This window comes from Macaca mulatta, chromosome 11 (genome assembly GCF_049350105.2).
Source record: "Macaca mulatta isolate MMU2019108-1 chromosome 11, T2T-MMU8v2.0, whole genome shotgun sequence".
In the NCBI taxonomy this organism is placed as follows: Eukaryota; Metazoa; Chordata; class Mammalia; order Primates; family Cercopithecidae; genus Macaca; species Macaca mulatta.
This window is the reverse complement of record NC_133416.1, coordinates 33056873-33084319: the sequence shown is the minus strand read 5'-3', so window position 1 is coordinate 33084319 and position 27447 is coordinate 33056873. Positions and strand designations below refer to the sequence as shown.

Below are 27447 nucleotides of genomic sequence, written 5' to 3'. Positions count from 1 at the left end.
AGAAATGATACAGATAGATCCTATGTACCATTTTTCCAGTTTCCTTCAACAGTAACATCTTGTAAAACTATAGTACAACATCACAACTGGGATATGGACATTGATACAGTCAAGCTACAGAACATTTCCATCATCAGAATTCCTCATATTGCCCTTTTATAGTCACACCCACTTCCCCCTTGCCACTACCTCCACTTTAACCCTTAGCAACCATAGATCGTTCTATATTTTTTTAGTTTTAAGAAAGTTATATAAATGGTGTTCAACAAGATGCATCCTTTGGGATTGGCTTCTTTCCCTCAGCATAATTCTCAGAAGATTCGTCAATGTTGTTGCACGCATCATTCCTTTTTGTTGCTCAGTAGTATCCCATGGTATAGATGTACCATGTTTATTTAACCATTCACCCACTGAAGGATATCTGGATTGTTTCCAGATTTGGGTTATGATGAATAAAGCTGCATATACACTCACAAAGTTTTTTTTTTATGAGCACAAGTCTTCATTTGTCTAGGACAAGTGCTCTGGAGTACAATTGCTGGGTCATATGGTAGTTGCATATTCAGTTTTTTAAAGAAACAGCCCAATTGTTTTCAGAATGGCTGTACCACTGTACATGTTACCACCAACATATAAGTGATCCAGTTTCTGTACATCCTCACCAGCATTCGCTGGTGTCACTGTTTTTGATCTCTCCTTTTATGTTATTGGAATAACTGCTTTAAGTCTCTCCCTTCTCCAAACTATCATCTTTAGTGCTATCTGAGTTCAGTTTTAGACATGTGCCTTAAGTGATTTGGGGGATAGATATTGGTAGAAATGTAATAGGCATTTGGATATATTTAGTTTAAGGGAAGAGATAGATCTGATAACCAGTTTTGTAAGCTGTCTTTGTTTAGTTGATGGTTACAGTTATATAAGTGGATGAAATGACTGAAGAATGGGTAGACGAGAAAGAGAAGATGGCTGAGGACAGAGTCCTGAGAAGCGTCAAAGAGTTGGGTGATTGAGTAAACAAAGGATTAGGAATGTATTCTGTAAGAGAAAACAAGAAAAGAGGTAATTTAAAAATATTACGAAATATGATACCAGATATTAGAGGCTGGGTGTGGTGGCTCACACCTGTAATCCCAACACTTTGGGAGGCTGAGGCTGCCAGATTTTTTGTGCCTAGCAGTTCAAGACCAGTCTGAGAAATGTGGTAAAACCCTGTCTCTACTAAAAATAAAGCCAGGCGTGGTGGCATGCGCCTGTAGTCCCAACTATTCGGGAGGCTGAAGTGGGAGAATTACCTGATCCCAGGAGGTTGAGGCTGCAGTGAGCAGTGATCATGCCTCTGCACTACAGCCTAGGCAATGGAAGTGAGACACCCTCCCCCAATCTCTCAATCTCTCTCGATCTCTCTCTGTCTGTCTCTCTCTCTCTCTCTCTCTACACACACACACACACACACACACACACACACACACACACACACACGAGAAAGAGAGAGAGAGAGAGAGAGAGAGAGAGAGAGAGAGAGAGAGAATTTAAGATGAGAACTAAAAATGTCTCTTGCATTTGGTATGCCCCTAAAGGGGTCGGTGTTCATCTTTGCTTGGCAGTTTTAGTGGGAAATGATGGGGAGAAACCGGGGGATAGGTGGTTGACGCATAAATAGGAAGTAAGCTGACACAATGAATGAAGACCATTCTTTGGAATGAAGAGGAAAAGAATGAGCAATCATTAGCATTACTGAAGATTATTTTTTTGCTAGGGGAAATGTTTTTAGGCCAAGGTTGAATCAGTGGAGGGAAAGAGGCTGAAAAGGTAGGAAAAAAACTTACACATTGTCAACAATGAGCACATTATAATGACTAAACTTTATTTTAGTGAAAAAATGTATTTAAGAGAGGAGAGATTTATGGAACAGGGTCCTGGAGGAGATGGGAGAGAATTGGGTTCAGACTGGAGAGGAGATGAGAGGGGTAAGCAGAGATGAATTTGTTGTTGAGTTGAGCCTGAGGGCTTTGCTCATCTTTGCAGGGTTCGGTGAGAAGGCGTAGGGAGCTTGAGAAGAGTTCTGAGAGTTGAAACACCACTGAGGGAATGGAAAATGGTGCTGATTAAAGGCAAGGAATAGGATGCTTGTGTCTGATTAAAGAACACATATTTGTAGTGATGTCAGTTTGCACAGTGGGTCAAGGCTAGAGTTAAGAAGCTGAATTGGGGGCTTAATAGCAGAAAATGATGTGTAGTGAGTAATGGATAGACTAAGAACTGAAATAGTGATTGAATTAGAATATAAGCTTAGAATTTTTGAGGAAGAGAGAAATGGAAGAATTGGTTCTAATTATAAAAGAGGATATTGGAGTTAAGATTTTCAGAGGTAAAAAAAAATTTTAGACAATCATGATGTCCAAGAGAGTGGTTTAGTGAAATAGTGTTTGTTCATAAGACTCTGTAGTGCTAAGGAGTTTCTATTTTATCTTGAAATTGATGAGAAATCAAGGAAGAGACATAGCAATATTAACATTTCAGAAACTTTCTTTTGATGACAGTGTGAATAATGGATTAAAGAGGGGCAATACTGGAAGCAATTAGACATGTTAAATTCACTGCGAAGCACTTTTGCATCCAACTGAGGGGGAAGCTTTCAAGCCACCAAGTTTTCAGCCACATGTTTTCTATTCTGTCGATTGAACTCAGTTAATTGACCCAATCTATCTTAATTACCTGCTCCAGAAAAGATCATGTCCCCTCAGCTGTGTTTTGCCCACATCATCATCTTTACTAAATATAATTAGAACCCTCGCTTCTGGCTTAACCTCAGGAAAAACTAGCTCCTTAATATTTTCATGCCATTGAAATTGTGGCGCCAGATATGGCCACAGTGGATAGAAATAGTATAACTTTTCTCCTTACCTTTCACTACGTTTTTGAGAAGGTCTGAACATTTTTCATAAAACTCTCAGGCATGTAATTTTCAGTTTCTGTGACCTTTATCTTTCTGAAATGGGAGAGGTTCCCTTGTCCCCCTCACAGGGCGTGCATGGGGGGTGTGGCTCGCTTCTTCAGTGCCCCGCTGTTCAGACCTCTAGAGGCACATACAGACGGGAAGGCTGTGGAGCTCCGACCCCTTGGCAGTGTCTACGGGTGAATGTTTACAGCTCCTGAAGCCCCAGTGGGTGTGTGTTACAGGCTGCTCTTTTAGTTTGTCTAGAGGGAGCTTGTGTTAACCAGCTCTATTAGACCTTCTACCTTGTCGCAAGGACAGCAAGCTTTATGTATCCTGGGTTCTTGCCTTGGTATACCAGAAGAATTGGATCACACGTGGGCTTGGAGAATGAGTGCAAAGTTTTATTGAGTGGAAGTAGCTCTCAGCAGATGAGGGGCCCAGAAAGGAAATGGTTTTCCTCGGGCTCTTTTCCGACAGCCCGGGCCAAACTCCGCATCGTTCTGCCCGTGGATGGTCTGCGAATGTGCCAGCGAGCTCCTCTTCTTCCACCCTTATGCTCCTCTGGACGTCTGGCTGCCTGTGTGCCTGCCTGCTAGGGTCTGGGGTTTTCATAGGCACAGGATGGGGGAGTGGCAGGCCAGGGTGGTCTTGGGAAATGCAACATTTGGGCCCGAAGGCTGGAGTGCCAGTCCTCACCTAGGTCGGTGGGGGTGGAAACCTAGCCAGGGACCACACTCTCCTCTACCCAGCACTTCACTTCCCCCATCCCTATTATTTAAAGGGACCACGCTCTTCTATTCCCAGCACTCCCCTATCATTTCTACACTGTAAATTTTTTTTGTTTATATTTGTCTCATCTCTCAGGTTGTGAGTTCCTTCACATTAACTTGCATGGAATTCATCTTGTTATAATGTGGTACCTAAAAATCCTAGTACTCTGGTTCAAAAATAAATGTTTAACAAATGTTCAGTGAAAGCGAATGAATGAATGATGACTCCCACACACGGAGGAACCCTGCTCACCTGTAAGGTACATGATTTGAAGGTTCCAACAAGTCTGTCTTGAAACAGGCCCAGTTGCGATGCCCATACAGTTCTCGGACTAACAAAAAGTGTCACACCATCCAGATATGCTTAATTTGGAAGCAGCTGTAAGGAGACTCCCGGCCAGCTCAAGTTTCCTCATCTGGGAAGAGGCGGGAGGCTGCTAATAGTACGGAAGCATGGCGGCCGCCTGCCTGAGTTCGGGAGCGCAGGTTCTTCCTCGGGAAAGAAGCCGAGGCCGCTTTCCGTACAGCAGCATGGCGGCCGCCAAGGGAAGGCGGTCATACCATCACGCCAGGGGGAAGAGGCCGCCGTAAAGGAAGCTCTGCTTCCTCTTCTTCCTTCTCCCGCCTCCCACCGGCTGTCGTAAAAGGGTGAATGGAGAGCGAGTTGTGGGGGGGAAAAAGGGAGGACAGGGGGCGCGGAGTCAGAGTGGCGCAGCAAGTGGCCGCAGGTGGCGACGGTGGCGGGGATTGGGGTGTGAGGTAATCCAGGGGTCGCGGAAGAGGAGGCTGAGAGGGTCAAAAGAAAACTAAAGCTGCAGTCCGGCCTACTGGTCCGGGGGCCGCGGAGCCCCCACCCGGGGAGATGGACCTCAACCGGATCATCCAGGCGCTGAAGGGCACCATCGACCCGAAGTTGCGGATTGCAGCCGAGAACGAACTCAACCAGGTGAGGAGAGGGCCTTCGGCGCCCCTCTTCCGCCTGAGCGGCGCCCCTGCCGGCTGGCCGGGCTCCCCCTCCCCGGCGCCCCTCGTCCTCACCCCCACCAGGCTGGGGCTGACGCCTCACGGCGGGTCCCGCCCTCCGCCCCCACTGACCCCCCCGGTCCAGTGGAGCAGGGCTCCCAGGATCTTTGCGGAGCAGCTCGCGCACCTGTTGGCCACCTTTGCACCTTTTCGTGTCGTCTTCCTTCTCCAGTGCAGTTTGTTCAGCCCACTTGGTCCGCAAGAAGCAGTTTTTGCAACCTGTGCTAGTGTTTTCAGGATGTGATTTCTTTTCCTTAAGTGCGCTGACTTGGGGAGCAGGTGGGAATTTTACTTACAATTCAAATCTGAGTTCATCTTTTCTCCAAACCCAGCCCTTTTTAGGTGTTGCTGTGGAGCACTCTGCCCACCGCCTCCTCCTGTCGGGTTGGCAGGACTGTTTTGACACTGATTGGCCGAGTTTTGCGGAGCGCTGGGCAGTGCTGTTGGGAGAGTGCTCTGGGGAGAATAGGCAGTTTTCATGGTGGTACTGCTTTATCTAAGACACATTAAACCAAGATGTGTATGGAGAAATTTCTTATAAATGCTAAAATGTGTAAGACTTTTCTTTTTTCCTCCGTCTCTTGTTCTTCCTGATTAGCCTTGACGTTTTTCCAGCGTTACCCCCACACTTCAAAATTTTAATGACCCCAAACTCTAGCTTATCTCTTCTTCCCTACCGGTACTTGAGAATCATAGACCCCTTACTAAAAAGTAGGAATTAAGAGCTACCCCTGGGATGGAGCAATAGCTGTTTTAGGTTGTGATAACCTGTAAAATGTAAATATTCCAAAATCAGCGTTCTCAAAGAGTTGCCCAGGACCTGGAGCTTCAGCATCACCTGAGAACTTACAAATTATGCAAATTATGGGGCTTCAGTCCAGACTTAAAGAATCAGAAACTGTGGGGGTGGGGCCAGTTGTATTTTAACTAGCTCCCCCAGGTGATTCTGTGCCTCCGGAAGTGTGACTACAGTGTGATTGTCCTAAGTAAATGTTTCTGTTGGAATTGACTTTAAAAGGCAGCTGCATGTTGGGAATCTTTGAAAGGGATTATTTTAATAGGTAATCTAGGTGGAGTTTGGAGTAGGTGTGAATGCAGGATTCCCCATAGATAAAAAGGAGAGTGAAAACACTGCCAATGGAGAGGAGGCTGGGTTGAACTAATGCCCTAAGATGATGTATTGGTACCTCAAAAAGAAATGGACTGTCACTTAGAATAGCGGGAAGTTAAAGTCAGTACCTGTCACAGACTTTGCAGAGTAAAAGTACTGTATGTTGGCTGGCTGGAAGAATAGTAATCCAGGGGTTAGTTAGGAAGAACAAAACGAGCTGAATTTGCAGTCTACTAGTATGAACAGGGGAGTTGGCCTGTTTATGACCCCCTTCTCACAATGAGGCCAGGTGTTCCTTTGATATCAGGTTACACTTCCCTGTCCTTCACCTAACCTTCATTTCTTTCTGATTCATCAGTATATAAGTACAGTTGATGTTATAGAAGTGGAAAAAGTACCTTAGAAAGCCGGCAGAACTAGGAAACATTTAAGACCCAGTCCTATTTTTTTTCCATGGTATTTCAGACAAAAGCAGGCACATTCAGGGTGGTATGGCCATAGACTCTTGATGGTAGTTCAGTCCAAATCCATTCCATCATCACTCTGCCCTGCCCCATAGTGTCCCACCTCATCACAGACCGTGATTTCCCCAGCAATTTCTAAAGGTAGCTTATTGCTATAACACTCTTTCAGCATTTATATTTTACATAAAGCATAGTGAAATGCTTTAAGGTTTTTTGAATTGGCTGTAAGTAGAACAAAATATAATGTCACCTAACCATGTAGTAAAACATGCTTATAATGATGGGTTTTGCATGCTTGTCCTTTGCCACCACTGTAACATCCGACTTTGTTGGATAAATGGGTGGGTAAATCACCATAAGTGGTTACGGTCCACCTCTTTGACTTTAGTCTAGATCTCCCCTTAGCAGTATGCTCTGCATAGGGAATGGGAGCAGCTTCCGCCGTATACTGATGGATCTGTCAATTGCCATTTAGAAAAGTAAGCAGCTTCTGCACAATAGCCTGTGTTCCAATGGATAAATTCTCATTTGGAGCTATATATTTTTTTCAGGCCAGCATTTTTCTGTTACTAGTGACTAGTTTTCTGACTGCTATTTGTGATATTGTTTCTATGGGAAAATGTAGTTTTAGTTTTATCTCAGGATATTAAGAGTGAACCCTTTACGTCTTTCTCATTTTCTATAGACCAGAAGTCCCATTAGTGGCAGCATAGAGGAATAGGAATGGGTAGGTACCTTGCTGAAGTAATTCATCCAGAAAGGTGTCGTCTTTTAATAAATTATCCTTCCCATGGCCTCGGTAGGGAAATGAGTTTTTACTTTCATCGCCAAGCTTTGGAATATCTGCTTTCCATGCATGTGTACATGCCATTTGCATTACCCTTTATTAAGATAATTTGTTTATATAATAGCACAGATATATTTATTGAGTTAATATATTGCAGATATTGGTATAAGAGTTTGTTCCCATGGAGCTGGGGATACAGACAAGTAACTTATATAATTTCAGGTCATAAGTGCTGTAAAGCCCAAGCAGGAGTGTTGGGATGTATAGCCATTCTCTGAAGAATGGCATTGAGTAGAGAGTTGGATGTTGTGAAGGAATGGGCCAGGCAAAGAACTGAGAGGAACAACGGTTCAGAAAAGGCCCTCAACTTGGCGTGCTGGAGGACTAGAAAGGTTAATGTAGCAGAGCAGTGAGTCAGAGGATGGGAGGAGACATCAGTTTTTTGCTTTGAGTTCTCATAAATGCAGCATTTAGTTAAGCAAACTGCTTATTTGCAGAAAACTTCACAGATACAAAATATCCTCAGGAAATCATTGAGAAATTAGTCTTGTTTATTTTTTAGAAACTCGAAGCCTGAAGAGGCACAAAGAAATTGGGTAACTATTTCTGAGTAAAGTAGTATGAAAATATATCTGATTTTATCTCTGAATGTTTTAGCTGGCCAAGCTAACATAGAATGAATCAATGCTGAAAGAAGACAAGGTTTCTGACATTTTAAAAAATGGCAGACAGTTGCAAAAAGGGGAGTTTCAAAATATGTACAATGGTAACAGTGTTGAAATAAAAGTAGGCTCTGCAATAGGTATATTACTTTCAAATAAGTAGCATTTATTTAGGAGTAAAGGTTATTTTGTATGTGTGGAATAAGATTTTTAAACAAATAACGGAAGTCAGTTTTTTTATGATTAGAATAAACTATATAGATGTTTTAATCTTAGATTCATGACAAGATCTTTCAGTATTTAGAAAGTTGTAAACATGAGTTATAATGCATATGTAGAAGGTGAAGGCTGGGTGAATCTGTATTAATTTTGCCTCCTATCAACTGTTGTTGGAACAAATCTGTTTTCTTAAAATCTGCTTTAAAATTCTGATGGTTTGAATTATGGATAAAAAAGAATTTGCATGCCACAGATTTGAGATCTGAAGACTACACAGGATGAAAGGAAGAACAATTATCATTCAAATGTTTTTGAAGGATATAGAAAGATTTGAAAAGCACAATGTTCTTGGATGAAAAGGATTAATACTTTAAAAATGCCAGTTGTCTCCAAATTAATTTTGTAATCAAACATTTACCTTCATAGATGCTATCCTAATTTAAAAAATGAGTAGTATGCCCAAACCTAGCTGTGTATTGAAAGGGATGCCCCCGTAGATCCAGGCTCTGAGGAGAGGGGTGGGCTAAACACTTTCTGGGCCATTGTCTGGTTTGGCCTCACTGGAATTTGAGTCTTTTCAAATGAATGTCAGTGGACAAAGGCATATGTGGACTCTGGAATGTGACAGGACTGTAATATAGTCCAGGTACTGTACATCTGGATATAATGTGATCAGAAGGAGTGGATGCTCTGCATTTTTTTTGCTTTGAAGGTCCCAAACTCAGGAGCAGATCAAAGTAGAGCACACCTGTGGGGTGAAGTGACTCAGGCCACAGGGCAGAGCAGGAACTTCATCCCCACAGACTCACTTAGGCATTAAGTTTAAAAGATAGTACAACAGTAGAGGGCAGCTGGTGATGACGGAGCGCTCAACACCGTCTCGTGAGTCACACTGTTCCAATCTGGACTGGCTTCTCTCCATTGCTCATGCTCAACTATGTAACATTATCTACTCTGTTTTGTTCTATTAGGTCTCCTATTTCCTGTAGCCTTTGTTTTTTTGTTTTCTGTTTGTCAAAAATACCATAAACAAAATTGAAGCACAAATGATCTAGGAAGAAATACTTGCCGTGTATAGGTCAAATAAAAGATTGAGATTTTAAATTCATAAATAGCTCTTAGCATTTCTTAAGAATAAAGCAAATACTCCATTTACAAAAAGATAAAGGGAGTAAGGAATTTGTAGAAAAAACAGCCAACAAAGAGGGAAACATCTAACCTCCTTAGTAATAGAGAAAATGCAATTGAGAATATTAATAAAACATTAAAGTTTCAAAGGGATGATGATACCTGTGTTAGATAGATGGACATTATCATATGCTGCTGTTGGGAGCGTAAATTGGTATACTCCTTCTGGAGACCATTCTGACAATATGTTAAAAAAAATCATAAAAGTGTTCATATTCTTTTATTCCTCAGTTTCTGCTCAGGAAAATTTTTTGACTTGAAGTATTTTAGTAATCTTCATTTTGCCTTGAAGGGCTTGTCTCAGTTTAAAAGTTTTTCTTCTATTTGGACAGTAATGTATTCAGTAACTGGTGCTAACTTATAAGCTACTCACTTATATTGCACTATTTTATAAAACATTTCTTTGTAATTTCAGTCCTACAAGATTATCAATTTTGCCCCCAGTTTACTTCGGATTATAGTCTCTGACCATGTGGAATTCCCGGTACGACAGGCAGGTGAGTTGGTTTTTTATCCTTTATAAATTTATTTGTAGGTAACAGTAGAATGAGAGTTTTATTTTAATTTTAAATATCTGTAATTTATTGAAATATTCGGAAGCACTCATGAAGTATTTCTAGTGACTTAAAAATTTACTTTCTTTTCCCTCAGAAATTTAGAGGTAGATACTGAGCTCTCAAATATCCTCTAGCTCTTTTTTTCCCCCTCCTTTCCCTTCCACCCACCAATTCCTTGCCTCTGTAACTTTGCCCTTATTTTTGTTAGCTTTCTCAATTTTAATAGCTAATCTTCCTAATGTTTTATGATTTCTGGTAGCCTAGTCTCTGGGCCCATAGATTAAGACCATGAATTTATATATGTGAATTCAAGCTCTGTTACGTGGCAAATCGTGGAGGTAATGTGTTGCCCAGATGTTCCTAACCCAGGTGACTGCGGAGCAGGACTGTTTTAAATATGAAACTTACTTTTAAGTCTGTGGGATCTTATGTTGTTTCATGATGTTGTATATTGTTCTTTTGTCTTGTTTTTTTATGGACTGGTCATTAGAGCCCAGAAGGTTAAAAATTAGAGCCTTAGAGTGTCATGAATTTTCAGAAGATAATAATCAAAAGCTAAAGGAGGTAAACGACAATAGCTAATTAAAAATATTTAAAAAGACTTGTTATGTAAGTGACATATATGCATAAGTAATTTGGACAATTTAGAAGAATACAAAGAAGGAAGTAAAATTACCCAACATTCATCACTCAGAAATGGCCATCACTACTCAAAAATGACCATCACTACTCAGAAATGACCATCATTAATGTTAGGTGAACATTAGCCTTTCCATGTGTTCAGGTAGAAGGATCAATGAACAGTTCTATAGAAATGGGGTCATAATCTACATGCTGATGAAAGTATTTAATTTTATTTGAACATAGAATAAAAAGATAAATATTAAGCTTTGGGAAGATTTGTAACACTATATATGATTTCCTAAAAGATCCCTTTGTGGTTAACATAAAAAAGAAAATCCTATGGAAAAACACTGATGTTGGAATTATCTTTTGCTTTTATAAGGTTTACAAGACTTCTGTGTAAATTTTTGAAACCATAATTTGCACTTGTTTCATCTTTGTTTTATAAAATAGGGCTGTTCTGAAACAACATTTTGTTGAATGGAACCTATTTTAAAAACCTAAGTGTTTATAGGGCCATTGTAAAGTTCCTATGAAGCATTTAAGAAATAACATTTTAAAAGATCTTAAAACAAGTTATTACATTAATGCCTTCCTTTAATGACATGGAAACATTAGAGAAACATAGTTTATATCTTACATTGTTCTTCACACACCCAAAGATGACTGCCATCAGCTTTGATGCATGGTTCTCCAATTCTTTTGTTTATATTACACATGCTATTTTACAGTTTCCTTTTTTTCATTTAACCATGTACCCTTGAAGATTGCTCCAAGTCAGTGCATATACATACTTCATTCTTTATAACAGCTGTGCAGTATTTCTTTATATAAGAATTACCATGGTTTACTTAAACAATTTGATATTGATGGATATTTCCGTTATTGTCGTTTTTTTTTTTTCATCGTTGATAGAAGCAGTGCTAAATGAGTATCATTGGATGTGTATCTAGGTACTTGTGGGAATATTTTTATAGAATAAATTATAAAAAGGGGGAAATGCTAGGCTAATGGATATTTATGACATTTAGAATTTAGAATCTTCTCACTAAGTTGCTTTTGCTTACATTTTCTACCAGCAGTGCATTAGAATGCTAGGTTCCCCAAATCCTCACCAACTCTGTACAACTTAATGAAGTTTTGATGTAAAATGTAAACAGCATTGAAAGGCATTTTTTTCTTCATAATTTGTTTTTTTCGTAATTTAGATTTCAAATCTGTTACCTACCTCATAAAGTTTATCTTGGTGATTATTTCCTAACTTATTAGGACAACCTTCTTAGGGCAGCCATTTTTGTCATAGAATCTGAAATACATTTAAAAATTCTACATTATAACCTAAATTTAAGTGGTATTTATAAATTTTCTGCTCTGTTTAATCTATTATTAAAATATAAGGATGCTTCAAGACACCCAGACAATTTATCATCTTTAGCATGACACTTAAAAAAGAATGTTGTGATTTTTGCTTTAAAAGAAAGCCTGTATAAAGCTGTAAAAAAAATTATGCTAATGTTAAGTGGAAATACATCTGCAAAATACTTTTTCTCTTTTGTTTGTGGGCAATATAAAGTGTTCTTGCTACCATCAAGCGTGCTCACTGGTGAATGTCCTTTCTTACCTTACTGTGAGTTTTCAAGAAACAGGAAAAATTCAGTATTTTGATGTTGCCAAGCAAAACGAAAAAATTTGAATGTTTGGTCTGCTGCTTTTCTTTTGAGGTGTTGATAAGCATAATAGCATTATTAATATTATGTTCAGTGAAGGAAGCCTATCTTAAATTTAGGATAGTTATGATCTGGAATGTCAAGTCACTTTTGTTTCTAATTTTTTACTCCTTACCTCTGAAGAGAAGAGACTCTTTAGTAAAATTTCTCTAATATATGTAAATTTAGGCTCAGAAATGTACTTTCTTCAGTGCATTTTGGACTTGCTATGAGAAGCAGAGAGTAGTTTGGATTTAAAAGTGGTGGCTGAGAGGTATTAGACCTGAAGAGGTCATCAGTGGTGACAGATGTGGGACTGTCATTTAAAAAAATAGCATGGTTTTTGATTTCTATAAGTTTGCCTCCTTCTTGTTCTTTCTTTTTGTTTGTGTTTCCAAAGGATGGGCAGGGAGAAGATACAACAATTCATTCTGCGGTTATTTGTTCAGAGGTTATTTGTTAAGATTGACCTTAACATTATAGAGTGCAGAACCTAGAAATAAACAGAAAGATGCGTCTGTTTCTGATCAGCCCAGAAGCACTTTAAGAAACTTTGATTAACATTCATGCATTTTATTTGTAGAAAGCTTTGTAGTTTGTACTTAGACTCTATTTAATATTATTTTGATATAATTGACACATTTGTTGTCCAATCTAGCCTTTCACAGAGTAATAAGGGAGAGAAGGGCTACAAAATTACAATGAAAAACAGCCAGACTTAGAAACATCAACTCAAAAGCATGACATTCTGCCCACTGAGATAACAGTACTTTCTTCACTTTGAGGTTATGAAACCCAGTTGACCTCTGTAGTTGTGTTTCTGGGTCCAGAGCTTAAGTGATGATTCGTTGTGCTGAAGGAGAAAAGTGTGTTTGTGTTTTAGAAAGTTAATTTCAACTTATGATGCTTAAAATGGTGAGTGGATTTTGTAGGAAAACTATCTTAGAGCAGCCATTTTTATCATAGAATCTGAAATACATTTGTAAAATTCTATATTACAACTATCCTAAATTTAAGTGCCATTTATAAATTTTCTTCTCTTTTTAATCTATTATTAAAATACAAGGATGCTCCAAGACACCCAGACAGATAAGTAAGTTTAATACTTCCTTTATGAATTGGATTAAGATGACATTAGTCCTTTGTTTCTTAGTTCTGGCAAATGGTTTGTTGTTACGTACTTGAATTAAATGATTAAAGGGAGGTTTTTAGATTATTGATTGATATGGTAACAGTTATCTTTGGTATTTTTCCTTTATCTTTAGTAATCCATAATTATCCATAATAGTAATTTAAATTTTCTTTTTAATATATTTTCAATTTTATTTTACCTAATTGTACATTTATTTAGGCATATATAAATTAGTCAGTGTGCTTTTTTTTAAAACCTATCTTGTTTGATGCACCATAATTTTTAAATTAAAACTTCTCAGCTGTAAAATTAATATTAATAGTATTTAATGACTAAATCATAAATAAGCCCATGATTTTACCATGTCTGTATCTTTACTGTCTAAAGGTTGCTTTTTGTTTTCAAGACTAGTTCTATAGGGATCAAAATGATTTTGTGAATAATATAGTTGATTTTTCTTTTTGCAAAGATTAATCCTGTGAAATCAGGCTGGGTGTTCATGCCTGTAATCCCAGCACTTGGGGAGGCTAAGGTGGGTGGATCACTTGAGCCCAGGAGTTCAAGACCAGCCTGGGCAGTATGACAAAACCCTGTCTCTACAAAAATACAAAAAATTAACTGGCATGGTGGTGCACGCCTGTATTCCCAACTACTTGGGAGACTGAGGTGGGAGGATCACCTAAGCCCTGGAGGTGGAGACTGCAGTGAGCTGTGATTGTGTCCCTGTACTCCAGCCTGGGCGATAGAGTGAGACCCTGTCTCAAAAAAACCCCCAAATCCTGTGAAATCAGTTTGAACTGCTGACACGTTGGTTCATATCCTTAGATCATTCATTCATTATTTTTTGAATAGTCTATACATTTTTATTGAATAGATATTATTTGCCAGTCACTATTACATAATATAATGACTATACCCGATAAAACATGGTACTTAGTCTAGAGCCTGTGTGGTCTGAATTAAAAACAAGTAAGGGAAGAAAGAAAACCCTAACACACATCCCCCTTTATATAATTTTTGTTTTTACCCGAATAAATTGAAATCATAGATGGAACAGTTTTTCAAAACTTTAGCTACTCAAAACTAATGAAAGAGGAGCTTACAGGATGTCAAGTTCATAATTTCACTAAATTTCTTTTATGTTTTAGTTAATGTAGAACGTATTGGTGTATTCTTCATGGTATAGTGCTTTTACTACCCGATTTAGCTTTTTTTTTTTTTTTTTTGATGGAGTCTTGCTCTGTTGCCCTGGCTGCAGTGCTGTGGCATGATCTCGGCTCACTGCAACCTCCGCCTCCTGGGTTTACAGGTACCTGCCACCATGCTTGGCTAATTTTTGTATTTTTAGTAGAGACAGGGTTTCACCGTGTTGGCCAGGGTGGTCTCGAACTCCTGACCTAAGTTGATCCACCCGCCTCCGCCTCCCAAAGGGCTGGGATTACAGATGTGAGCCACCTAACCGGGTCACCAATATAGTTTTATGTTAAAAGTTGGGTGAAGAAAGAGTTGGGTGGGGAAAGAAGAGAAGCTTAAGGGAAGAAAGTTATGCTGCTTTCCAAATCACGTATCTTTATTCTTTATACACACACACACACACACACACACACACGACATTGTAAGTATTTACTTACATTCACTGTTCAACTGGGATGGTTAGAAAGCTTCACATTCTGGCCAGGTGCCCTGGCTTCTGAGGTCAGGCTTCTGAGGTAAGGAGTTCGAGACCAACCTGGCCAATATGGTGAAACCTTGTCTAACTAAAAATACAAAAATTAGCTGGGTGTGGTGGCACACGCCTGTAATCCCAGGTACTTGGGAGGCTGAGGCAGGATAATCGTTTGAACCCGGGAGGCAGAGGTTGCAGTGAGCCAAGATCTCGCCACTGCACTACAGCCTAGATGACACAGCAAGACTCCGTCTCAAAGAAAAAAAAAGAAAAGAAAGCTTCACATTCCTTCTTAAAATGCTGTAGCAATATGTCAGCCTGTTTCTTTCAGAAGGCTTTTGTTAAAAGTTGAAAACAATTAAAAAGAATAGAACAAAATCAGATTATGTATTTTGATAGATGAGAACATATAAAAATTTCTTGAGTTTTCCAAAAATTTTTGAAGACTGATGTTCATTTCCTTATTATATTTACAAGTAGTAAATATTTCAAAAAGGTTGGAGGAAAATTACCAATACTATAAAAAGCAGAGATACTCCAAAATGCCAGTGTTTGATAGTAGCCAGTGGGAAAACAAAAAACCAAAAAAGCCACCTTCATGAAGGAAAGTAGAACTTTACCTGTTGTCACCTCAGAATTAGGCATTGCAAAAAGTGTGATTTTATGATCTCAAAGTATGTTTACTATGCATGATTTCTAGATAATTTTCCTGTCCTGTAAGCTCTGGATCTTGACTTAATGAAATATTTTCTGCTTAGACTAGCTGAAGTGAAACCTTTAAATTCTTATCCACTTGCCCTTCCTGATTTCGCTGTTTATACCTGGAAGAGTATCCATTTTTGCTGGGTTTCATGTTTAACATTGAAGGGTTTGGACTTTCATGCTCTATAAGGCTGAATTAAAGCCATTCTTTTTGGTACTGCTACATTAGCATTTTTTCTCAAACTCAGCTGCCATTTACCTGAAGAACATGGTGACACAATACTGGCCAGATCGAGAACCTCCACCAGGAGAAGCAATATTTCCATTCAATATTCACGAAAACGATCGCCAGCAAATACGTGATAACATTGTGGAAGGAATAATTCGGTCTCCAGATTTAGTGAGGTATGTGGTGCTATATCTTTAGGATTACTAGAAAGCATGAAATGCTTAGATCTGAGGGTAGGTGCTGTTGGATCTAATCCTCAGACTCATGTTTCTTTTTCTAAAGAGGTAAAGTAATAAAGAGGGACACTCAAAGAATATTATTTTACTTAGTGGTCTTTGCATTTGTAATTCTTTGCCTCAAGATATTTTGGAAAAGATTTTGTTGCCATATGTTGCCACAAAAAGAGGTAAGATTAAAAAAAAAATCATACTTAACCAAAACAATTGTGTAAATCTTGCTACTTAAATGACCTTTATTCTTAGTAATGATCGCTTGACTTTTTTTACTACCTGCTTTTCTTTTCTTTGATACAGAGAGATTGATTCTGGGAATTTTTACCTACCACCTATCTTAATCTTTCCCTGTATTTTTATTCACATTTATGAATTGAGCATGTTTTCCTTCAGAGAAGACAGGATAGAGTAGGTATTAACTAGAAGAATTGTCTCCAGTTTTTGAAAATCATAGATTAGATGCCATAGAGCAGTAGTGTCCCTCAGAACTTTCTGCAGTGACAGTGTTCTATGTCAGTGCTGTCTAATATTAGCCACATGGCATCAATGACTGTTGAGCACTTGAAATGTTGCTAGTGTAACTGAGGAACGGAATTTTTAATTCCATTTACTTTTGATTCATTTAAAGTGTGCATATGTAACTAGCAGCTGCTCTATTGGACAGAGCAGCTGTACAGTCAAAAATTTTGCAGTCTTAAAATTGGAGAAACAAATTCTTTTCAACACACAAGATAGTAATTAGGTATCTTTTGAAAATGCAGGGACAAACAGGTGAAAACAGTGGTAGAGGAATGAAACTTTTTAATGTCAAGAAGTTGAATATAACGTTAGCCCTGAGTATCTAATAGCCATCATGACATAAGCAGTGGAAAAGGAAGAAAGTACCATGGGTAACAGGAAGGAGAACAAGCATTGAACTCTTAAAGCAATTAATTTGTTAAGAGCACAAAATAGGTGTACTGGTTAAAAACAAATCACTATTATTCTCATTGGTTGCCCAAATGCCAGTCATGGGACTGATACCCCTGTGGTACCATCATATATCCATTTATTTTCAAAATCTTACATTTTCAGATCTCCCTTAATCTTCGAGTGGTTCTACACAGTAATGCATGAAGGATGGCCTTTCATAACCATCCTTTGTTTGGAATGAGAAAGGACTGGGAGGATCAACCTGAAAATGAGATTTAAAAAAATGAAAAGCTTCAGTGTTATTGTATACAAATATGACATTTATTGTTTAAAGGAGCAGCTACTACTGGCACTAGAGGAGATTTTTGTCTTTATTGTGGGACAGTTCTCTGTGGCTTTGCCCCTTTTATGTCCTTAAGGCTTAACTATAATCATTGTTGAAAGTTCTTCCGCCTATTCTCAAAGTTTAGGAGTATTACAAAGGGATTTTTCAAATAGATTTGATAGTGTGAAGAAAAGGCATCATTTTGTTTAATTTTATGAGTTTAAGTGAATCTGAGTTACTGGTTGTTCAACTGAAAATGCTTTCTTTTTTTTAGTTGCGTTGTGGAATCCTAATTTTGCTTCTTAACTATTTGAAAATGTCATGTAAGGTCATATTTGGTGATATCATTGAATTGATAGTTTGTAGAAAAGAAATTTTTGCCCCTGTTTTCTTTTCAGTTTCAGTTAAAGTGGAAATCTCATTGAGGAAATGATTACTGATCTATGTTATCAGATAACATATTTTAGCATTTAACTTTGTGGTTTTATTGAAGGAATATTTTCTTCCTCTGTTTTATGTATCTTCTGTTGGCTTTTTCATTTATTTCTTTGGAAGTAGCTCTTAGGTCTCCCCTTCAGGAATTGCCTCGCTAATACATGTTTCTTTCTTATACTCGGGATACACAAATTAGTATCTCAGACTGCTTTGGATAGATTCAACATACGGTGTTGGGTTTTAACTGATAAAGGATGAGTTCAAGGTTTTGGCCCATAGAGAAGCTTCCACAATTATGTAGGCCTTCTTTGTACTTATTTGTACCATCTTTAGACTAAGTTTGTCTGTTTGAAGTGTTATTTTCTTCCCCATTTAGGATATGGTAACCAAAATATGAGATATAATACTGGGAAATTTTACAGAGCGGAGGTAGATTCTTTGCAGTTTTTTGAAAATTTTAAACTATTTAAAAATTGTTTTGAACTGTATTTAGGATAAGATAGCTTGAAAGGTTTCATTCATTTTAGGAACTCACCCATTCTGTTTATTTTCAGCAAGTTGAGCCACTAAAGATGTTTTTTTAGATATGTCTTTTCCCCTATCCCATGTGTACAATTATATAATACAGGTAAATAGGAGATAACAAACTTTTATGTAAAATATTAGAAGGCTTTGAAACATAGTATTTATAACTACTTAGATTTTGGACTTTTCTTCCCTACCTTGTAGAGTCCAGTTAACAATGTGTCTCCGTGCCATCATAAAACATGATTTTCCTGGTCACTGGCCAGCAGTAGTCGACAAGATAGACTATTACTTGCAATCACAGAGCAGTGGAAGCTGGCTTGGCAGTTTATTATGTCTGTATCAACTGGTGAAGACATATGAGTAAGTTGGTTTCCATTGGCTGAAGAAAGCAGCCTTGTGTAACTTAGAAATAATTAAGTTGCATAGAGTGGTCTGTTGTGGATGTTCTGCACAGGTGATCAGATTAGTCTGGGAAATGTTGAGTTAAACATGCTTAAATGTGTTTATTTGCTGCAGTTATTGAAAGAAACTTTAATGTGCTGATGGATATTGCTAACCTCTGAGACAGTGATATAATATGAAGCACTTCAAAAACTTTTTAGTTGCACAGGACCATTTATTAACAGCTTCCTTGGAAACTCTGATACAGAGATACCTTAATACTTGTCTTCTAGGGAGTATGTTAAATAAACCAAAACATGTACTTTTTTGGATGCAAGATAGAAAATGTTGACGTTTCTTTGCTAATGACATTCTTTTCCATAAAAGCAGTTTGGGTAGGTGGAGGACTAATATCACACTTAATAGTATTGCTTTCTGGTTTCTAGGAAGATTGCTACATGTGCATATAAAGTCCTGTAGTTCTCCTTTTAAACTGGTTAGTTCCTACCTACTCTACTTACGGAATTTTTGAAAATATTTCAGAATTAGCAATTAAAGCGATCTAAGAGCAACTAAATTTTAAACTACTTTAACTGCTCAATTTAGGGTAATATAAGAAAAAAACATTTTCTCCCATATTTGTTACGTTATTTGTCTATTTAAAATAGCATAGCAACTTGTATTTTATAGTACGAATTTTGGCTTGATGAAAATTAATTTAAATACTAGAAACATTCATGTAGGAAAAATGCAAAATAGTCTTGAATTGCTTTAAACTAGTCTAAACTGTGCCTAAAACAGGATGTGTTATTTTAAATTTCTTTTCAACTTAATTCTAGCAATTCAAACAGAAACTGTAAGCCAATGTTAATGATTTTGTTTTGTTAGTTTTATGTATTTAAAAATATTTTCTAATTTATTATTGATAGTTCTTTGGGTGGGAAAAATTACTTTTCTCTTTTTGTCTTTGCTCATGTAGATATAAGAAAGCAGAAGAGAGAGAACCTCTTATAATAGCAATGCAGATATTCCTGCCTCGTATTCAGCAACAAATCGTGCAGCTCCTTCCTGATTCCTCCTATTATTCTGTATTACTGCAGAAACAAATTCTGAAAATCTTTTATGCACTTGTTCAGGTAGGTTTCTGTTGCAGAAAACAAATATGGAGTCCTGTATTTCTGCCTGACACATGGAAAGTGCTCAGTAAGTATCACTTATTATTAAAAATTATTATATATTCTCCCATATATTTCTTTAAAAAATGCTTTTGAGGAACAGGTTCACAGAAATTAATTGCCCAAGATCATCTCAATGGCAGATCTGCCCCTGTGTGCATTTCACTCCAGTGTCTGAAATCATGGGTAAAGCACAACCAGGGTAGGTAAACCTACCTGCCCTAAAACCTGATTACTTGACTTATCTGTTCTATAGCATTCCTGCCTGTAGATTAGTTATGAGAGAAGAAGAAGGTAAAGAAGAAGAGAGTCCCTCTTCTATTGGGAAATCATATTGATGGTAGTTTCTTTGCATTTGACTCAAAGCTAACAGAAGATTTAAGGCTCATTTTCCTTGGTTTAAAATACTGCCTAAAAAAAAAAAATCTGAATGCTATAAGGGATACCAACATGGGAATCCAGAAAGATGGAATATGTTTGAAATATAAAAATATTTAACATCAAATCCTTGAAAGGCTTGGGTAAATTATTTAGATCTGATTGGAGGAAGAATAATTGTTTTCAGTCTTAACTGTTTGATGAATGAATTAAACTCTGTTACATGCTTTCTAGTTGAATTTGTCATGAGAAGAGGATGGTTTTCTTGAGCTCAAAAACCAAGATAGTTTGGATCTGTCTTTGGCTTTTTATTGACTTAGATACTTAAACTGTTTCAGAATATTTTACTTTTTCTTTTTTCTTTCTCTTTCTTTCTTTCTTTCTTTCTTTCTTTCTTTCTTTCTTTCTTTCTTTCTTTCTTTCTTTCTTTCTTTCTTTCTTTCCTTTTCTTTTCTTTTCTTTCTCTCCTTCCTTCCTTCCTTCCTTCCCTCCCTCCCTCCCTCCCTCCCTCCCTCCCTCCCTCCTTCCTTCCTTCCTTCCTTCCTTCCTTCCTTCCTTCCTTCCTTCCTTCCTTCCTTCCTTCCTTCCTTCCTTCCTTCGTTCTTTTTTCTTTCGTTCTTTCTTTCTTTCTGTCTTTCTTTCTTTCGAGTCCGAGTCTCGCTCTGTTGCCCAGGCTGGAGTGCAGTGGCGCGATCTCGGCTCACTGCAAGCTCCACCCCCCGGGTTCACGCCATTCTCCTGCTTCAGCCTCCCGAGTAGCTGGGACTACAGGTGCCTGCCAGCACGCCTGGCTCTTTTTTTGTATTTTTAGTAGACACGGGGTTTCACCATGTTAGCCAGGATGGTCGCCATCTCCTGACCTCGTGGTCTGCCCACCTCGGCCTCCCAAAGTGCTGGGATTACAGGCGTGATCCACCGCGCCTGCCCCAGAATATTTTACTTTAATAAAGATTTATATTTTTATTAAAGCCTCATCTTTTAAACTTTTAATAGGCGTAGTCTGAGGCAGCGTTTTTTTTTCCCCCAGAGCAGACTTTTTGCAGGGAAAGAGAAGGGGGAAGGAGTCAAATGTGAGAGGAGGAGAAACTAGAATACTAGGAAAATATGTTCTCACTTGTTTTGAAATAATATTCAGAGGCCAGACTTCCCTTTTTTATTGAGAGAAACAGCTAGAAATTGGGAAGTAAGACAAAGGCTGATGAAATAATTTTTCTAAAGCCTCTACCTCTAATTGGTTTGCTAAGAGGACAGAATCTACATATTTTTCTCAGTCTATACTTGTTAAAAACCTGAAAAACCTCAATATTTTTAACCATTTTGGTAATCTATTATGTACTAATACATTAATATTCTCCTCTGGGAAATAGAAATTTAGAAGGCATTAGGAGCCACTATTATAATGCTGACATAAGTAAAAAGCGATAATATGAGAAGGGGCAGACAATTTTGTTTTTAAAAGTATGAGCAGCTGGGTGTGGTGGCTCAAGTCTGTAATCCCAGCACTTTGGGAGGCTGAGATGGGCGGATCACCTGAGGTCTGGAGTTCAAGACCAGCCTGGCCAACATGGTGAAACCCCATCTCTAGAAAAATACAAAAATTAGCCGGGAATGATGGTGAGTGCCTCTAATTCCAGCTATTCCAGAGGCTGAGGTTGGAGAATCGCTCCAACCCAGGAGGCGGAGGTTGCTGTGATCCAAGATTGCACCATTGCACTCCAGTGTGGGTGACAGAGTGAGACTCCGCCTCAAATAAAATAAAATTGTAATACAACAGATGTCTAAGTAGCATTTATAATATTTGTACAGGGCACGTGGATATTCTATACAGAAGCTCATCCTAACCCTCAGCCTACTTCTCCTCTGTTCCCTATATCAAATCCAAATGGCTCCCAAATACACTTAGAATAAAGTGTGAACTTCTTAATATAGCCCATAAAGCCCTTCATCTCCCCCACCTTCTTCTCTTATTCCTACCTTTGTACATGTACAGTCATGTGTTACTTAACTCTGGGGATACATTCTGAGAAATGCCTTGTTAGGTAATTTTTGTCCCTGTGTGAACACTGTAGAGTGTACTTACACAAATGTAGACGCTATAGCCTACTACATACCTAGGCTATGTGTTGCTCCTAGGCTGCAAACCTGTACATGTTACTGTACCAAATACTGAAAGCAACTGTAACTCAATGGTAAGTAATAGAAAAGATACGCTAAAAATACAGCATAAGATATTTTTTTAAAGGCGCACCTGTATAGGGTACTTACCATGAATGGAACTTGTAGGACTGGAAGTTGCTGTGGGTGAGGTAGTGATGAGTGAATGTGAAGGCCTAGGATGTTAGTCTGTGCTTACAAATGTTGAACATTTAGGCAACACTAAATTTATAAAATTTATCTGCAATAATAAATTACCCCTAGCTTACTGTAACTTTTTTACTTCATAAACTTTAATTTTTTTTTTTTTTTTTTGAGACAGAGTCTCACACTGTCATCTGGGCTGGAGTACAATGGCATAATCTTGGCTCACTGCCACCTCTGCCTCCTGGTTCAAGCAATTCTCCTGCCTCAGCCTCCTGAGTAGGTGGGATTACAGGCACTTGCCACCACACCTGGCTAATTTTTTGTATTTTTAGTAGAGATGGGGTTTCACTATGTTGGCCAGGCTGGTCTCAAACTCCTGACCTCGTGTTCCGCCTGCCTCGGCCTCCCAAAGTGCTGGGATTACAGGCGTGAGCCACCGCGCCCAGTCAAACTTTAAAATTTTCAACTTTTTGACTCTGTTATACTAACACTTAGTTTAAAATATTAACATGTTGTACAACTGTACAAAAATATTTTGTTTATATCCATATTTTAAAAGGTTTTATATTTTAGAATTTTTCTTTTTTCAAAGTTTTTCATTAAAAACTAAGACACGCACATGTTAGCCTAGGCCTATGCAGGGTTGGGATCATCAATATCACTGTGTTCCACTTCTATATTTGTCCCACTGGAGTGTCTTCATTTCAGGGGCAATATGGAGCTGTCATCTATGATAATAATGCCTTCTGGAATACCTCCTGAAGGACCTACTGGAGGCTGTTTTAGAGAACTTAAAAAGAATAAAAGTAGAAAGAGTACACTCTAAACTAATGATAAAAAGTATTGTATAGTAAATATATAAACTAGTAGCATAGTTGTCATTACCAATTAGGTACTGTATAAAATTGCTATACTTTATACAGCTGGCAATGCAGTTGGTTTGTTTACACCAGCATCACCACAAATATTTGAGTAATGCATTGTGCTATGACTTTAAGATGGTTACTATGTCACTAGGTGATAGAAATCTTTCAGCTCTGTTCTAATCTTACGGGACCATTGTTGTATATGCAGTCTGTCACTGACCGAAACATTGTTATGTCGTGCATGACTATATATATTTTTTCCAGTTTGAGTGTAAGCTTTGTGGGGGCAAAGATTGTCTATTTTATTGTCTGTAGTATGTAGCGTGTTTTGTACTGAATGGATGTGGAGACAATATCCCTCTTCTGCACCTCACAGTACAGCAGAAGTGAGCCACATATCTGTGTAGTACAAAGTGGACTGTAATTATTATGCTACAGTGTAGAGGAAAGTAATTTAAAAAAAGTTTCATATAATGAGATAAAGATTTTCATCAAGGTAGTTAAAATGGAAAGTTTGACCCTCAAAGGGGTAAGTCATAACAATCACTCACCTAGAGTCTCATGCTGAATAAATGAGACCTCGGTGTATTCATTTTTTTTTTCCTTTTAAAAAGGAGACCCAAGAAACAACTCATGGCAGGTAGTCTTCTAAATTTAAAAATTTAAGTTCTATATATGCATATGAATCTATTTTAAGTTAGGTTGAACCATATAAGATTGCTGTTTTCATTCTCAAATGTTAGCCCTTTCATATATTTTAACCTTACAATATACATAAAATTGTTGTTCTTTTTGGATGGGAAGAATTATTGTTCATGTTGTTGTTCTTCTGTTTTCCAGTATGCATTGCCTCTTCAGCTAGTGAATAACCAAACCATGACAACGTGGATGGAGATCTTCCGAACTATTATCGACAGGACCGTTCCTCCTGTAAGAAAAAGCTTTTCCCAAGAAAAATAGGGGTGACGAGTTTGGAATATTTCTGGTAGACTAATTCATTATCCATGCCTGCTCTTTGAAAAAATTTACTACTATAATAAAATAAATTATTAAAATAATTCATAATACCATTTTTAGAAAGCTTAGATAAGCAATTTAAATCCTACCAAAAATGAAAACTGTTTTTAAAACTTTATATTTATTCCTCTAGTCTTTTTTTTTCCCTCTGCGTCTATACACAACATATTTAATTTATAAAAGTAGTGTATATTGGCTGGGCATGGTGTCTCACACATGTAATCCTAGCACTTTGGGAGGCCAAGCTGGGAGGATCACTTGGGGCTAGGAGTTCAAGACTAGTCTGTGCAACATAGTGGAACCTTGACTCCACAAAATGAAAAAAAAAAAAAAAAAGCTAAATGTGGTAGCATGTGCCTGTAGTCCTAGCTACTTGGGAAGTTGAGGTGGGAGGATCACTGGTAGTTTGAGGCTGCAGTAAACTATGCTTGGGGAACAGAGCAAGACCCTATCTCAAAAAGGAAAAAAAAAAAAGAAGTATTTATTGATACTATTTTGAAATTCAGTTTTCACTTAAAACTTATAAATATTTTTATGATTATCAATGCTTTTATACTTTTTTTTTTTGAGACAGGGTCTTGCTCTGTTGCCCAGGCTGGAGTGCACTGGTGCAATCTCGGCTCACAGCAAGCTCCGCCTCACGGGTTCATGCCATCCTCCTGCCTCAGCCTCCCGAGTAGCTGGGACTACAGGTGCCCACCACCACGCCCAGCTAATTTTTGTTTTTGTATTTTTTTTAAGTGGAGATGGGGTGTCACCGTGTTGACCAGGATGGTCTCGATCTCCTGACCTCATGATCTGCCCGCCTTGGCCTCCCAAAGTGCTGGGATTACAGGCTTGAGCCACCGCGCCCAGCCTATACTGTCATTTTTGTTGAATGTTTTACTTGCTGGATGTTTAGGCTTTAATTTTTTAGTGTTTTAAGAATGTACTTAAATTTTTATGCACATATATGATTATTTTCTTTGGATAAACTAGAGGCATGTAAGGCTTTTCACTAATCTTGCAGAGTGCTCTTCAAGAAAGTGTGCCCTCAGTTACACTTTAAGAAGCAGTGATTGAGAATGCCTGTTATGGGTACACACTTAATTCTATGTTTTTCCATTTGATAGGGAAAAGATGGTGTTTCATTTTGATCTGCAATAATACTATTTTTAATTTATCACATTAGTTCTTGTATCTATTAAAATTTTGGTTTGTCTTAAAATGTGCAGCATTGTGTCTGTTGTCCATATTGTGAGACAAAGTATTTTGACGTTTAACTTACATACATAAATGCACAGAACTTAATGACTAGTTCAGTGAATTTTGACATACACTTGTGTTATCACCCAGATAAAAATGTAGAACCTCTTCATCATCTCAGAGTTTCCTGAAGGAACTATGGTGTTTTGTATTTTGTCCTCTGCTTATTTAGGCCTTTCGAAGATAGGAGGTAAATGTGAACAGCGGCATTGGTTAGTTGAAATTTACTTTGCTTATTTAATTCCTACCTAGCAATCTATAAAGTAAGAATTTTCATTTATATAGCAATCTAACTTCACGTTTAATATGACTTAACCTATATCAAGATTTATCCTGCCTTTGTTATTCGCATAAATCCTTTTATTATGCAGAACTTTAATCTGGGTAATTTTGTCCTGTTAGGAGACTCTGCACATTGATGAGGATGATAGACCAGAACTGGTATGGTGGAAGTGTAAGAAGTGGGCACTGCATATCGTAGCTCGGCTCTTTGAACGGTAATTATCTGTTTATTACATTGATGATCATACAGCCAGTATCTCAGTATCAGATATGATTATTTGTCTTTAGAGCCACCGAGAACCAAGAGTCACTCTGTTTAAAGCAGCTTAATTTTAATTATTGGCTTTGAGATCGTAATGAAGTGGGTGGTCTTTTCTGGATCTTTTCTATTCTTCTGTGAAAAACTTGGAAAAATAACATTGTTCAGCCCATTGGTAATATCTAAGAATTATGCAAGAAGCTGCATGGTCACTCAACTCCGTAATAATGTCAAATTTAATTTTAAAAGCATTTATTGAAAAAATGTATGTCAGTTGTAACATTTTGATTTCGAATATTCACCCTTTAGGAGCTTTTGGTTTAGCAAGTGAAAGCTTCTGTCTAAAACTTTACAGTATGGCCCGTGGTCTAAATACAGGTTATCTTGATTTCATTTTGTGGCTTGTGGGAAAAAAAGGCAGTGTTAGTTTTCTGTCCCAATAGAATCCATCTTTGAATAAGGGCCTATATTTAAACTAGCAAGCATGCTGTTTGTAAAATTCACGGTATTTGTACATTGTCTTTTTGTATTTTAAGATATGGAAGCCCAGGAAATGTCACAAAAGAATACTTTGAATTTTCTGAATTCTTTTTGAAAACCTATGCGGTGGGCATTCAGCAGGTAATAAACTTATGCTTTTAAAATAGAAGAAGGGTTACTTCTGAAAGTAAAGTCATTTCTATTGGAAGTAGGTTACAAACATACTAATTCATTACATATTTATAGAGGATGAAAGGACAGTTCTGGGAATCTATTATAGTGCAATTAGTTTTCAAACCGAGTTTCCAGTGCAATTAGTTTTAGAACCAAATGTCCCAAGACAGCCACCACCAGAACTGAATCCTAGATTCTGGACTCAAACCTTTTAAGTTGATAGCGGTGTAGCAGTCACCAGTATTAGATTGGGGTCTTTTATTAATTCTCTGACCTCTTTGGAGTTTTTTGATCTTCATTTCTCCACCTCTTTGTTCTAAGTTTTTATTTTAGAAGACTTATATAATATGAATTGGTATAGGAAGAGTAGTTGAGCTTATTAGACGTCAAGATTCTTAGCTGAGAACTTAAACATTTCTATGGAAATTTGGGAACCATCCTGTATAGTGAAAATTAGTTCCTGAAACAATCCAAGTTGATATAATGTTTAAAAATTTTAAAAGCTGGCCGGGCGCGGTGGCTCAAGCCTGTAATCCCAGCACTTTGGGAGGCCGAGATGGGCGGATCACGAGGTCAGGAGATCGAGACCATCCTGGCTAACACGGTGAAACCCCGTCTCTACTAAGAAATACAAAAAATAGCCGGGCGAGGTGGCAGCGCCTGTAGTCCCAGCTACTC

General features: G+C 37.9%; 1 protein-coding gene across 1 annotated transcript in view; it reads left to right on the top strand.

The window, feature by feature from the left end:
* Nucleotides 1–4423: 4423 nt before the first annotated feature.
* Nucleotides 4424–27447, top strand: part of IPO8 (importin 8) — a 66834-nt gene continuing 43810 nt past the window's right edge. Inside the window, 8 exon segments of the mRNA NM_001257497.1 lie at nt 4424–4654; nt 9578–9659; nt 15798–15954; nt 18413–18571; nt 19572–19728; nt 24153–24242; nt 25977–26071; nt 26652–26736. Of these exon segments, the coding sequence (NP_001244426.1) occupies nt 4571–4654; nt 9578–9659; nt 15798–15954; nt 18413–18571; nt 19572–19728; nt 24153–24242; nt 25977–26071; nt 26652–26736 (909 nt within the window). The 5' untranslated portion in view covers nt 4424–4570.